The 12,810-nt window shown below is 35.9% G+C and overlaps 3 protein-coding genes across 7 annotated transcripts; 2 read left to right on the forward strand and 1 right to left on the reverse strand.

Annotated features, from left to right (window-relative positions):
* The first annotated feature begins 887 nt into the window (after nt 1-887).
* LOC140871878 (acyl-CoA-binding protein) lies at nt 888-2,864 on the forward strand. The gene is made up of 4 exons (XM_073274619.1): nt 888-1,040; nt 2,154-2,271; nt 2,365-2,427; nt 2,546-2,864. The coding sequence occupies exons 1-4, from the start codon at nt 1,029-1,031 to the stop codon at nt 2,620-2,622; spliced, it is 270 nt and encodes an 89-aa protein (XP_073130720.1). The 5' UTR covers nt 888-1,028; the 3' UTR covers nt 2,623-2,864.
* A 1,827-nt stretch (nt 2,865-4,691) lies between these two features.
* LOC140871248 (ubiquinol oxidase 2, mitochondrial-like) lies at nt 4,692-6,767 on the forward strand. Its single transcript, XM_073273669.1, has 4 exons — nt 4,692-5,230; nt 5,353-5,481; nt 5,608-6,096; nt 6,281-6,767. The coding sequence occupies exons 1-4, from the start codon at nt 4,811-4,813 to the stop codon at nt 6,338-6,340; spliced, it is 1,098 nt and encodes a 365-aa protein (XP_073129770.1). The 5' UTR covers nt 4,692-4,810; the 3' UTR covers nt 6,341-6,767.
* Nucleotides 6,768-6,922: 155 nt separating this feature from the next.
* LOC140871247 (uncharacterized) lies at nt 6,923-11,650 on the reverse strand. Of its 5 annotated transcripts, XM_073273665.1 has the most exons (5): nt 9,040-11,650; nt 8,180-8,374; nt 7,858-8,020; nt 7,179-7,325; nt 6,923-7,079 (listed from the first exon to the last, which is right to left on the reverse strand). In XM_073273665.1, exon 1 carries the CDS (start codon nt 11,580-11,582, stop codon nt 9,048-9,050), a length of 2,535 nt encoding a protein of 844 aa, XP_073129766.1. In that variant the 5' UTR covers nt 11,583-11,650; the 3' UTR covers nt 6,923-7,079; nt 7,179-7,325; nt 7,858-8,020; nt 8,180-8,374; nt 9,040-9,047. The 5 variants fall into 5 exon arrangements, with proteins under 5 accessions (XP_073129766.1, XP_073129765.1, XP_073129767.1 ...); XM_073273664.1 differs by lacking the exon at nt 7,858-8,020; XM_073273666.1 differs by lacking the exon at nt 7,858-8,020 and having other exon boundaries at nt 8,180-8,377.
* Nucleotides 11,651-12,810: the final 1,160 nt, after the last annotated feature.

The following is a 12,810-nucleotide window of genomic DNA, read 5'->3' on the forward strand; positions in this document are numbered from 1 at the left end:
ATTCCAATGGATAGCATTGTTAAATTTGTTGTTTAATAATTTATTTTATTTAATGTAATTACTCTTAATTAATTTCTGACTGATAACCATAATCCATCCAATCGATTTATTTGTTGTGTGTATAAATAAAAAATAATATTTTGATGCATTCATTTATTTATTAACATATAATGATTTTAAATATATAAATTTAGAAAATAGAAGGGGCCGGGTCTGATTGGCCGTCAGAATATTTTTTTGGGCTAATTGCATACATCATTGATATGAAATTTCAAAATTACTAATAAATTTTCATGAAAAAAGAACGTGAAAAAAGAATGATCTATTAATCGGTCAAATTATTTTTATCAATAACTTTTTATACGCTTATAATTACATATTTAGAAATAAATATAGGTATACAATGAAGTTAAATTATAAATTTTGGTTTTCTTTTTATTATATATATTTTCTTGAACAGAACTTTGTATTATATATAATATCTATCACTATATATAATAAAATAAGAGAGTACTATAATAACTATTTTTGGTATATTTATGTGAATTTCCATGTTTACTTTTATTAACCACCATTAATCCAAATCTACCCTTATTAAATATCATTAATTTTATATATTATGAATTAAATTTCTCATAACTTGGTCGATTTATTTTTTATTTTATTACTATATAATAAAGCAGGAGTGTACTATAATAACTATTTTTAATATATTTATGTGAACTTTCATATTTAACCTTATTAACCACCATTAATCCAAATCTACCATTATTAAACACCATTAATTTTATATATTATGAATTAAATTTCTATCTATTTATTTATTATTTTAAAATAAAATCAAGTTTTTCCAATCTTTCATATCACAAAACATAATATTATAAAATACAAATAATATTTGCAGACGTACCAGGTGTGCAAAGCGCGTATAAAATAAAAGATACTGCACTAAAGCAGCTACGTTCTTGCATCACTGGCTTGTGAAGATCAGGAAATCGTTTCAGATCCAAGAAAACTGAATTCAAGATATGAGTTTGAAGGTATGCTTAAGTTAATCACGCATTTTGGGAAGGGATTACTCTTTACGATACATGTATTTTTCGCATTTTGTGATTTTAACGTGGGTATGCATCAGTTTTTGAATCAATTCATGATCAGTACTAGATCTGGGCATTTGGGCTCGATCGGGAGATTATTTTTTGAAAAATCCGTGAAAAATTTAGTCGATGGTGGCTGATCTGTTGTTGGGGATAATTGGTTTGATTTATGTAGTGATTTATTCTGAATTTGGGGCAAAATGATTTCTTGTTTTATCCTTGTTTTCCAACATTTTTTATCAGTTTTCTTCTAGGACATGAATCAATCTGCTGAAGTGAAAAAAAAGACTGAGAATCTGGAAATTCGTTAAATATAATGTTTTCTGTAAACAACACCCGAAAATTTATGAACTAACTTACATTTTTTGAGTGCCAAGATTTGATCTTTTAGATATTATATGTGGTAGAGTGAACTTTTTACTTCTGTAACAATGAGGGATGGGTCTGGAATGTACATATTGTTCTAAAATATTCTGAAACATAAGGTCGTTTTTCATATTGTCCCCTACTGTATTAGCAGGTCACACGTTTTCGATATTAGATCGATCGTGTAATGAAAGCACTAATCCATGTTCTCTTTCCTGTATACATACGATTATGCTTGTGGCCTCCGTGGAATATGGATCTCAAATTGTTACATCTTAGCCCTTAGGATATCCGAATTAAGTTTTGTTGATGTCTCATTTTCGATTGTGTCTCATGTATTTTTTGTTTTTAAGAGTTGCGGAGCTACTCATGAGACTTATGAATCAGTGCCACAGTGGCTGACTGGAAATTTTAAGTTTAAATTGTACTTTCCAACAAGTTGGATAGTAAAAGTGGCGCATAGATCGGGTATCACAGTAGTGGACTCAGCTTTTAAATGGTACAGATAGTCTAGATAGATATCCAGTTAACTAGTATACAATTTGTAAATTTGTTTCAACTTCTGCTGGATCTTGTTTTCTTTCTGATAAATGTTTATATTCATGATGAGTACATGATTCTCCTTTCTTACTCAATTTTTAATTCTTGAATGATTGATAACTATTCACCGAAAAAATTCGATGGCTTTAGGAGGAATTTGAGGAGCATGCTAAGTTGGCAAAGACTTTACCCAATACTACCACCAACGAAAACTTGCTTATCCTGTATGGGCTTTACAAGCAAGCTACAGTTGGAAACGTCAACACAAGTCAGTGTTTTACTAAAATAACTCCATTTTATGAATCTCTGTTTTCCTCTGCATAAAAAAAAATAAAAATACATGAACTGTATCCAAAAACAGGCCGTCCCGGTATTTTTAACCAGAGAGATAGGGCGAAGTGGGATGCATGGAAAGCCAACGAAGGTATATTAGTCGCATCCAGGCAAACACACCTTTCTTCTTATTCTTTAACTACTGTCATTTGACAACTTGATCACCGTACTTGATGCTCGTTTTGTTTTGTCTTGCCAAATTCTTACAGGAAAATCGTGCGATGAAGCCATGAGTGATTACATCACTAAGGTGAAGCAACTGAAGGAAGAAGCAGCTGCTGCATGATGATTTTCTCGAACCAACTGTTTGGTTTTCGTTTACTCTATGTTATGATGCTTGTGTTATCTGTTGTTTAGTGACTTGTGGTTCCGTACTCGTGCTTCTTCGGATCTTTGTTATGATCCTTATGTTATGTCGGCGTTTCAGTGAATCATCGTAAGATCCGTTAACTCAACCATGTCTGAATTACATTTAACTACTGTACTTGTATCAAGTTTGAATAAATTCGTAAGATTAACTAACCTTTACTACACGGGGGCTTAATTTGTGATCATCTCAAGCCATGCTCGAATATTATTTGATTGGTACTCGAAACTATCGTAGATGAAACTAGTTTGAATATGACTGGACATATTTTCAAGCTGACTCTGTTTCTCAAACATACTGAGCATTTGGTTCCACAACTCTTATAAATAAGTTATGCTTTTGTTTATTTATTTATCAGAGTAATTGAAAATTAATTAGATGGGGAGTTGATCTACTACTACTAACCTTGGGAAAATATTAAAAATTTAATATGCTATTGAATGACCATAATAATAATATAAAGAGAAGGATATAAAATTATATTATTTCCTAAAATATACTATTGAATGACCAAAATAATATAAATTATAAAGAGAAGAATATAAAATTATAGGCAAAAACTTCTATGAGACTGTCTCAAGGGTCATATTTATAAGACGGATCTTTTATATGGGTTATCCATTAAAAAGTATTACAATTTATGTCAAAAGTATTACTTATTATTATAAATATGGGTACAATTGACCCGTTTCACGAATGAGACAGTCTCACAATAGTGTTACTCAAAATTATATTATTTCCTATTCTTTGTTGGGGATGTAGATAATTCATATCACATCGTATATTATTTGCTTGGTCATCAAACGTGATTTGCATTCCGTTCGAATAATATTCGACTCCAGCTCAAGCCTGAAATGAATCCATGGCATTTGATTGCTATTTTAGTCGACTTCAAGTCTCAAATCTGGTGTTTTGATACGTTTTTATGTTATAATTTTTATGTTATATTTTTACATTTGATAAAAAAGATGGGTGTCAAATGCATAAAGTGTAGGAGATATAAATACAAATGACGTGTTTTGAAATCCTAACAAATTATTTTTTACATCAACTCGATGAATTTCAAATTTATCTCCTTATTTCAAAAGTCTTCCTGTAATCGAAATCGTTCGGCAAACTCAGAATTTTTTGAATTAATTTAAACAAATATATAATAGTAACGAAAACACATGTAAAATGCTAATAAAATAAATTCAAACAAAGGGTAGACTATTTTTTTTTTTTTTTTTTTTATAAATTTGAATGGTCAAAGGTAGACTTGTTTAACGATGAACACGGAGGGAATATGCGAATTTGCCAATCTGGCACCAGTTGGACCCACGCAATATCTTCTCTTCTGAACTTGCTCTCCAAGAAAACAATTTCAATGTCATAAATAACAGCCTGTCATTTTCCTAAATTGCCACTCTATTATTACCATGTCCTTACCAATATTTTTACGTTTCTAAAATTTTCGCTATGAGATTAAAAAATGACCCATGTACTTTATTTAGAAAAAAACTCTTCAAAAAATATTAATGATAGTCGTGTAACTCTCCCGTGTATATGTATCATAACTCTAAAAAAAACTTGTTAGATATATTTAGATTTTGAGTGATGACGTATACATACATATATTTTAATTTTAAATACAAACAAATACTTGATTAATATATCTCTTATGAGATGAAATTATAGATTTATATTTGAAAGACGAATCGATTTAACTCATATTATAATAAAAAAATATTTTTGACATAAAAAATAATTTTTAATGTCCATCGTTGTCATTTTAAACGTTTCTTTATTTTTTATTTTTTTTTTAAAAAACTCATTTTAAATGTTTCTAGACTGTTGTATTCAGGACCAAAATACCAAGGTCAAAAGTGGCAAGCTAAAATTATACGTTGAGCGTGCAGCGTGCTTCCAAGCAATACGTTCGCGTAATATTACCGCAATACCCCTCACTATAAATTCCATGCAACCGAACAAAATTTTCACACAAATCTTTCTTTCGGGAAACATATCAAAAACTTGTACTTCAAGTTCTTCACAAATTCTCACAAATCTTTAATCGTTAATTTCCTCATACAATTTCTTTGTCTTCGATCTTTGATTCGCACGAAGGATGATGATTAGCCGGAGCACAGCCAGCAGGGTGGCGAAATCGGTGTTACACCACGCGGGGCCGCGATACTTTTCCGCCGCCGCATCGCTCGGTGGTGCTGCGAAGGACGCAGCTGCATCGCTAAGGGGACGCAATCACGGCGGCGCGGCGATATTTTTGACCAGAAATCTCGAAAATGGTTCGGGGAAGACATGGACGAGGTTTCCGGCCGTGGAGGTGCGTAAATCCAGCACTCTGGCATTGGGTGAGAAGCAGCGGCAGGAGGAGGAGAAGGAGGAGGTGCACGGCGGTGCATCTGGTGGCGCCGATGCTAGCGGTGGTGGGAACGGTAACAAGGGTGTAGTCGTCAGTTACTGGGGCGTTGAACCTGCAAAGATTACTAAGGAAGATGGCACGGAATGGAAATGGAACTGCTTCAGGGTACAAATTTAATCATGATTTTGGTTTATTTATTTATTTATTTTGTTACAGATTAAACTTTATTATTCATTTATCTGGATTTACTGAATTATTTATCGGGAAATGGATGATAATTTAATCAGCCATGGGAGACGTACAAAAGTAATACATCCATAGATCTGAAGAAACATCATGCTCCAGTGACATGGATGGACAAGATGGCGTTTTGGACAGTCAAGGCTCTTAGATTACCCACTGATATATTTTTTCAGGTATTTGTTGAACTATGATTCAATGCCTTAGGCCATGAAAATATAACGTACAGAAGAATTAAGAATTTGGTGACAAATTATTTTAGATCAAGTCACGATCTTGTCAAAAATGTTTAAACTTTACAGAAGCGGTACGGATGCCGAGCGATGATGTTAGAAACAGTGGCAGCAGTCCCCGGCATGGTCGGAGGCATGCTGTTGCACTGCAAATCGCTACGCCGATTCGAGCACAGCGGCGGCTGGATCAAAGCATTGCTGGAAGAAGCAGAGAATGAAAGAATGCACCTCATGACATTCATGGAGGTGTCCCAGCCTCGATGGTACGAGCGAGCCTTGGTGTTCACGGTCCAGGGAGTGTTCTTCAACGCCTACTTCCTCGCCTATCTGGTTTCGCCGAAAATGGCTCACCGGATAGTGGGGTATTTGGAGGAGGAAGCCATTCACTCGTACACTGAGTTTTTGAAGGAGTTGGACAAAGGGAATATCGAGAATGTGCCGGCACCGGCTATAGCTCTTGACTACTGGCGTTTGCCACCGGGGTCGACTCTCCGCGATGTTGTCATGGTGATTCGTGCGGACGAGGCTCATCACCGTGATGTTAACCATTTCGCATCGGTATGCCCATAATTTTTAAGCCTGGTTTTATGTATTTTTCAAGGCCATGACTTTGGAATTGAATCCTGTTTCGTCTGTCTTATGGAAGAAATGGGACTCACACCCCTATAAGTTTCTTGTTTACTGCATAAAAATCTAGCTTCTGGCCTGGACTGATTTCTGATTACTTCTCATTTGTTTGTAGGACATTCACTGTCAGGGACTTGAACTGAAAGCAGCTCCAGCACCCATTGGATATCATTGATCAAGAAAAGGGAGGTCTTTGTTATCATTATCATATTATTATCACTATTATATATTAAAAAAATAAAAAAAGGAGACCTGCAAGGGATTTGAACAGTTGATGTACTTTCCAGGTTTTAGAACATATAATAATTTTCAGTTTGTTAAGCTTTTAATGTTGTGGATTTTGTATTGACAAAATGGTTTATCTTCTTCTAAAGTATTTATTATTACAAATGTTGCTGCTGCTGGTGTATTATTATTTTAATTTGATGAACCATGTTTTAAATTTGCAGGGTATGACTTATCACTTACCGCCTGAAGCAGCCTCCTGTTGTAAGTAAAGTTGAAAGGAAGCTGCTTCTTTAACTGTACAAAACAAGGATGCCTCTCTCTTTGTTTATGAAAATATAAACAGATTCAACATGCAAAACTCCACACAATTAATATCCATAAAATTTATTAGACAAGTTGAGGATGGAGTAGTATACTTTAACATCTTCATCACAATAAAAGCACACCAAAACGAAAAACGAAAAGCCAACTCTAGCTGATCCTTGGAGAGGTTAGAGCATTCCTTGTGCATCGTACTCGTGGGACATCACAAGAGGAGTTTCCTTTGAAACAGGCCAGTGTTCGGACCAGAGCTCTAAGCTCAACGGTCCCTGTCCCCCAGTGAACGAGACATTTCTGTGCTTGGTTGATGTCAAACTGGTTTCGTAATGCCATGCCAAGACATTTATCAACGAGCATCCATTCACCTAAAGATGAGGATTCGATTAAACCAGTCAAAATTATGTTTAACAGACGTCGTCTTTTATCAGAGTGGTGATACAAATGAGACCAGATAAGAATCTCACCATTTGGCTGGAAATCGCCTTCAAAGAACTGCTCACTGGTATCTGGACAAATTTCATGGTTTGACGGATCAGTGGCAGTGAGTGAAACAATATGATTCGGTGGGGTGTGGCAAATTGAACGTTGGATGCACCCGCAAGCACACAAACCTGAGAACAGAAAAAAACATGCTACTTATAAATGTTTAAAGATGAATTATGCAACGAAAAGACGATGCTTTTTCATCATTATGGTAGAGAAGGAGAAGAAAGAAGAATATCTCGCATATATGATTCTTTACATCCCGATCATGTAAAATATTAAGGGAGAAATTAAATATTGCAATACTAAAAAAACTAAAACCAAATCAACCGATTTTTTTACGAAAAAAAAATTAAAAAATACAAAAATTTATAAAATTAATTATTGAAATATGGGATTTTTATCATCATAATAAAATACATTAAGCTTAAAAAAATTTAAATTACAAAAATTAAGTACAATATTAAATATAAACACATAAAATATTATAAATTATATGTAATGCTTAATAAAAAATTCAAAATTTAATTATTCATAATTCAGTTAACCGATTTTTTTTTTTTTTTACGAAAACCAACTGAAATTTTCTAACACTAAAACCAAATTACCGAATTCATTCGGTTCGATCAGGAAATTCGGTTTAATCGATATAATGCTCACCCGTAATACTCTGGGCTACTCAAGCTATTCTTCAAGTCTGGCTCAAGCTACGAGCTCGAGTGCCCTTTTACAGTTGACAGTTAATTTTTAAAGACCAAACAGTTCAGTGAAATTCAATTTTCCCTACTAATGTCGAGCTTCTGATGCTCAAGCTCAAGCATCTCTATAAATGCATGGAACAAACTCGAACAATGAGAGGCATGTGACAGATCCCAAAAGGCAACAAAACATTAATTTAATCCAATGACTATAGTAGCATAAGGTTATACTATGAGTTGATAAAAATCTCAATTCCAAGCAAGTGAAACTAACATTTACATACCATAGCACCTTTTCCAAGCAACAATTGCACATGCAAACAACAATTTGGTCTCTTCCAAGATCCTTCAGTTCCGGCAACCTCAACAGTCACAACAGAAGACTTGTTGTTCAGCAACATATGTCGTCAAGAGATACCCTCCATTAGTGTATTCATATCCATCACCTTTGTCTTCAAAGAGGATGCCTTGAGCTTTGCCTGCTGTTTGAGATATCCAATAAATAAGCCACGAATTGTAATCAAAAGTACTACTATAAATATATATCTGTTTGTTTCATTACAAACTCGACACTCCACAGACAAATCAGAAACACAGTATATTTCAACAAGCATTTATTTTAGATATGTCTTTGCAATGCCACTTTAAAGTTAGAGTGGAGCACGAGCCACGAATAGAACAAAAATTTCCATATTATAGAAAAGGTAGGGTGGCAGCGCTTGTGTATAGGATTAAGACTAAAATTTACGATGGTTTATGCATATTTAACATCAATCACTACAGAGCAAGTCCCATTATCTGGATAGATTTGTTTACACAACAATAAGTGTGCTCATATAAAGTGATAGAACTCCAGACCCCCAACAATAGTACTACAGTTGAGCAAGACAAGTAATTCTTCTCCATCCCATTGTCTACATTTTATACCTCTTCAAATCAACATATTTTCTTGTTTTTTGTCAACACCGTCGATATAGTTCATTCGATGTTTCACAAATCACATCCCTGACACGACTAGAACAATGATATCAAATTAGTTATTTGCAAAGGAACATTTTGTTACCAGTTGAACAACTATGGGTATATACTCACATGAAGATGCTCCCACGAAGAAATATTATCTCCTGTCCATGTTGCAGCATACTTCTGGTGTTAAAAAGATCTATCCTCCACCGCATCCAACTGAGTACTTTCACCCTCTCCATTAGAATTTAGCAGCTTATACTTCACAAGGACACTTTGCATGATCCGGTCCAGAACAACACCATCTTCCAGCATCCGGTTGTATAAAGATATAGCATTCTCAAGCCTACCTGCCTTAAGGTAACCATGAATCATAATTCCATAGGCTATTGTGTCGGGCATTAATCCCCTGCTTAGAGCAGAATAAAAAACAATGGACGCTTCCTCCATCGACCCACTTTTGCAAAGACCGTCGATCAAGATACTGTAACTGACAATAGTTGGAGACAAACCCTTTTGAAGCATGTCTTCGTAAAGCTCGAAAGCATTTTCCATATTGCATGATTTAAAGTATGCATCAATCAAACAACTGTGTGTAACAACGTTCGGTATAGGACCTGTTTCCAACATCACAGAAAATAATGACCTGGCATCATCTATTTTGCCTTCTTTACAATATGCATCGATCAGTATAGTATATGTGATTACATTTACTTTGCCAGGCTTATATTTCAGCACTTCATATAGTTGAACTGCCTTCTGTAACATTTTCATAGAGCAGTAGCCACAGATTATTGTATTATAAGTCACAACATCAGGTTCTGGCCCATGCACTAATATCTGTCTGAATAAGGCCACAGCATATCTCATCTGACATTCCTTGAAAAATGAATCAATAAGAGCGTTAAAGATGCCTACGTCAGGATTTACACCATTCCTAACCATGACATTGAAAATCCGTAATCCAGCGGTCAGATTCTTGAGTTTGCATAGTCCATTGATGAGAGCACAAAATGTTACAACATCTGGGGGAGGACCTAACTTCAATAATTGAAAGAAAAAACTTAAGGCCTCAATTGATCTTGATCTCTCAAGCATACCTTTGAGAAGCAATGTATGAGTCACTAAATCTGGTTTTATACCATAAGAGCCTATTTGCATGTACACTTTTATTGCATTATTCATTTGTTTTACTTGACACCAACCATCAATTAAGGAGTTAAACATATATATGTTTGGAGTTATTCCATTATTCACAGCTCGGTAGAAGAACAAAAGCGCATCATCCATTTGACCCTGTTTGCAGAGACCGTTCATAATGATGCTGTAAACTATAACATCAGGAATGAATCCATTCTTCTCCATATCTTTGAACATAAATATCCCTTCTTTCAAATTACCCGCCCGGAAAAATCCATCAATAAGACAACTATAAATCACAATTGAGGGTTTAATACCATTTTTCATAAGCTGACCCAAAATGCTAGAAGCCAGAAGAAGTTGGCCACTCTGGCACAAACCATTTACAAGGATGCCATAGATGACTATGCTAGGCGTGACCCCTTCCATCAACATTTTTTTATATATTTCAAATCCCTTAAATATATCTCCATTCTGTACATAAGCATCAATAATGGACCCGAAAAGCACCATGTCCAACTTATTCCCTTTATTCAGAGCAACTGAAAGAAGGCGATGGCCCTCCTCCAATTTGCCATCCTTGAACAAACCATCAATAAGGATACTATACACGACAAGGTCAGGGTCTATCCCCTTCCCTGTCATCAAATTATAAAGATCAAAAGCATCTTCCATATTCTTCTCCTGACAACACGCCTTGATCAAAGTGCTAAAAGTCACCACACTAGGTACCGGGCCTACTTCTAATATCAACAAAAATAATTTGTGAGCATAGTTCATACAATGAACTTTACATAGGTGGCTCAAAATCTTGTTACACAAAACAATATCAACAGGAAACCCTCTCTCAATCATCTTACTATGAAACTGCAGCCCCATGGTCATCTCTCCCTTTTTCAAGAAACCATTCATCACAATAGTGTAAATATCAAAATATTGCGCATGCCCTCTCATCAACCTATTTTGTAACGTACCAATCACATCAAGAATAACTGGAAGACGCCTCAAATCAACCAAACTACTTAGAAATTTCAACAAGGCATAGTTCGACACAACAATTCCTTTTTCACACATCATGTGAAATATCTCAATAGCACGATCCATCAATCCAAGACCACAATAAGAATCCACGATAAAACTGTACATAGTACACTTATTCAAGCCATATATCATAAACAACTCATCCACAAGCACAACCTCAAAATCAGAAACGTGAAACTTCTCTATCATTTTAGCAAAAACCCACCTCCCCTCATCAAAATTACGCCTACTCAACAGCAAACATAAGAAGTTAACGTATGAATCAAGCGTGTGATTGAAGCCCAGAACTACTTCACACCACTGAAAAAACATCACCGCCGAGTTGGGTTTCGTCACAAGATTATGCAGGACGGTTCCCACGTGGCAAGGTTGTACCTGAGCAACATTTTGAGGGTCAATCAGTTGCATATTTTCTTGGTGGAATGCTAGGGTAATTTGGTTCATCAGCGATTTGGGAAGCGAGGAGGGTGAGTATAGGCGCAAATACATAAACCTTGAAAGGGGTTTGAGTAAAGATTGAATCTTTGCACGGCAAACGAACATGGACTAGAGGTTTTTGAGCTTTTCCGAGGTTCGGCCATTTACTGAGGTTTTTGCGGGAGGAATCCTAAACATGTCTTGTTGACTCTTGAGAGATGATTTTCTTCACTAGGGAAAATTTTTAATTAATTTTACTTTTTAAAAAAATTCATGAAATTAAAAATATAATTATGAAAAACTACAGATAATTTATTCATAAATTGAACGTGACTACTGACTTTAACATATATATGAAAATTAATATGCATAAAATTTCTAATGTGGTTAATATTTTGATTAAAAACTCAATGCCTCAAAAATTGATCCGTTAATAAGAATATGTACTGATACCCAGGAAGGAGACTAGCTCAACTCATCGATGACCCTAAGCTCAAAAGATTATTTATTAGCAAACCAGGATCGGCCAAAGGAGCTCGGGAGCTCGGCCAAGCTACCTCACCAAGTTTGACAGCTCGGGTTCGGGAGCTCGACCATGGGAGCTCGGGAGCTCGGCCAAGCTCTCTCACCAAGTTTGGCAGGTCGGGTCGGGAGCTCGGCCAATGGAGCTCGGGAGCTCGGTCAAGCGAGCTCACCAAATTTGGCAGGTCGGGTCGAGAGCTTGGGAGCTCGGCCAAGCTCCCTCACCAAGTTTGGCAGGTCGGGTCGGGAGCTTGGCCAGTGGAGCTCGGGAGCTCGGCCAAGCGAGCTCAGGAGCTCAGTTAAGCTCCCTCCACGATGGGCATAGAGCATTAGTTTTGAGATCAGCTTAGTAATGAAAAGCTCTGAAAGCTCAGTAAAGCTTTCTCCCTTTCTTTAGCAGAAGGTTAGCCTAGCAAGTTGGTTCGACAACTTCAATAGGCTAACTAGGATGTTAGGATCGGTTGTCTGTGACTATCTTAAAAGTTCAGCAATAACTTACTCATGACTAAGGGCAGCAACATAATTCCCTCGCAAAGGTAGTTCAGCTCAGATTGAGTATATCAATGTTTTCTTTGTCAGACAAGATTCGGGTAAGATCTCAGCCACAACATACGGGATTGTGATCCCGGGATTCTTGGATTTTTGATAAGGAAGGTAGGCGTAAGATCCGAAGTCCTCTCCTATAAATATCAAGTTCATTTTCATTATTTGGATTTCAATTTTCACTCAAGTGCACACACCACTCTTTATATTTCGCTATCCTAGCATCTGACTTAAGCGTCGTAGGGGATACGTCGGAACACCTTCCAGCCCCCCTTAACACTCTTGTTCG

The sequence above is a fragment of the Henckelia pumila genome, unplaced genomic scaffold (assembly GCF_033568475.1).
Source record: "Henckelia pumila isolate YLH828 unplaced genomic scaffold, ASM3356847v2 CTG_461:::fragment_3, whole genome shotgun sequence".
NCBI classification, from domain to species: domain Eukaryota; kingdom Viridiplantae; phylum Streptophyta; class Magnoliopsida; order Lamiales; family Gesneriaceae; genus Henckelia; species Henckelia pumila.

Bases quoted from the DNA above. Each gene is read 5' to 3' on its own strand.
- LOC140871247 (XM_073273664.1), bottom strand. From the start codon at position 11,582: ATGTTCGTTTGCCGTGCAAAGATTCAATCTTTACTCAAACCCCTTTCA.
- LOC140871878 (XM_073274619.1), top strand. The intron at 2,272-2,364 runs GTCAGTGTTTTA...ATCCAAAAACAG, and splicing joins AGTTGGAAACGTCAACACAA to GCCGTCCCGGTATTTTTAAC. The intron at 2,428-2,545 runs GTATATTAGTCG...AAATTCTTACAG, and splicing joins TGCATGGAAAGCCAACGAAG to GAAAATCGTGCGATGAAGCC.
- LOC140871248 (XM_073273669.1), top strand. From the start codon at position 4,811: ATGATGATTAGCCGGAGCACAGCCAGCAGGGTGGCGAAATCGGTGTTA. The intron at 5,482-5,607 runs GTATTTGTTGAA...TAAACTTTACAG, and splicing joins CCACTGATATATTTTTTCAG to AAGCGGTACGGATGCCGAGC. The intron at 6,097-6,280 runs GTATGCCCATAA...ATTTGTTTGTAG, and splicing joins ATGTTAACCATTTCGCATCG to GACATTCACTGTCAGGGACT.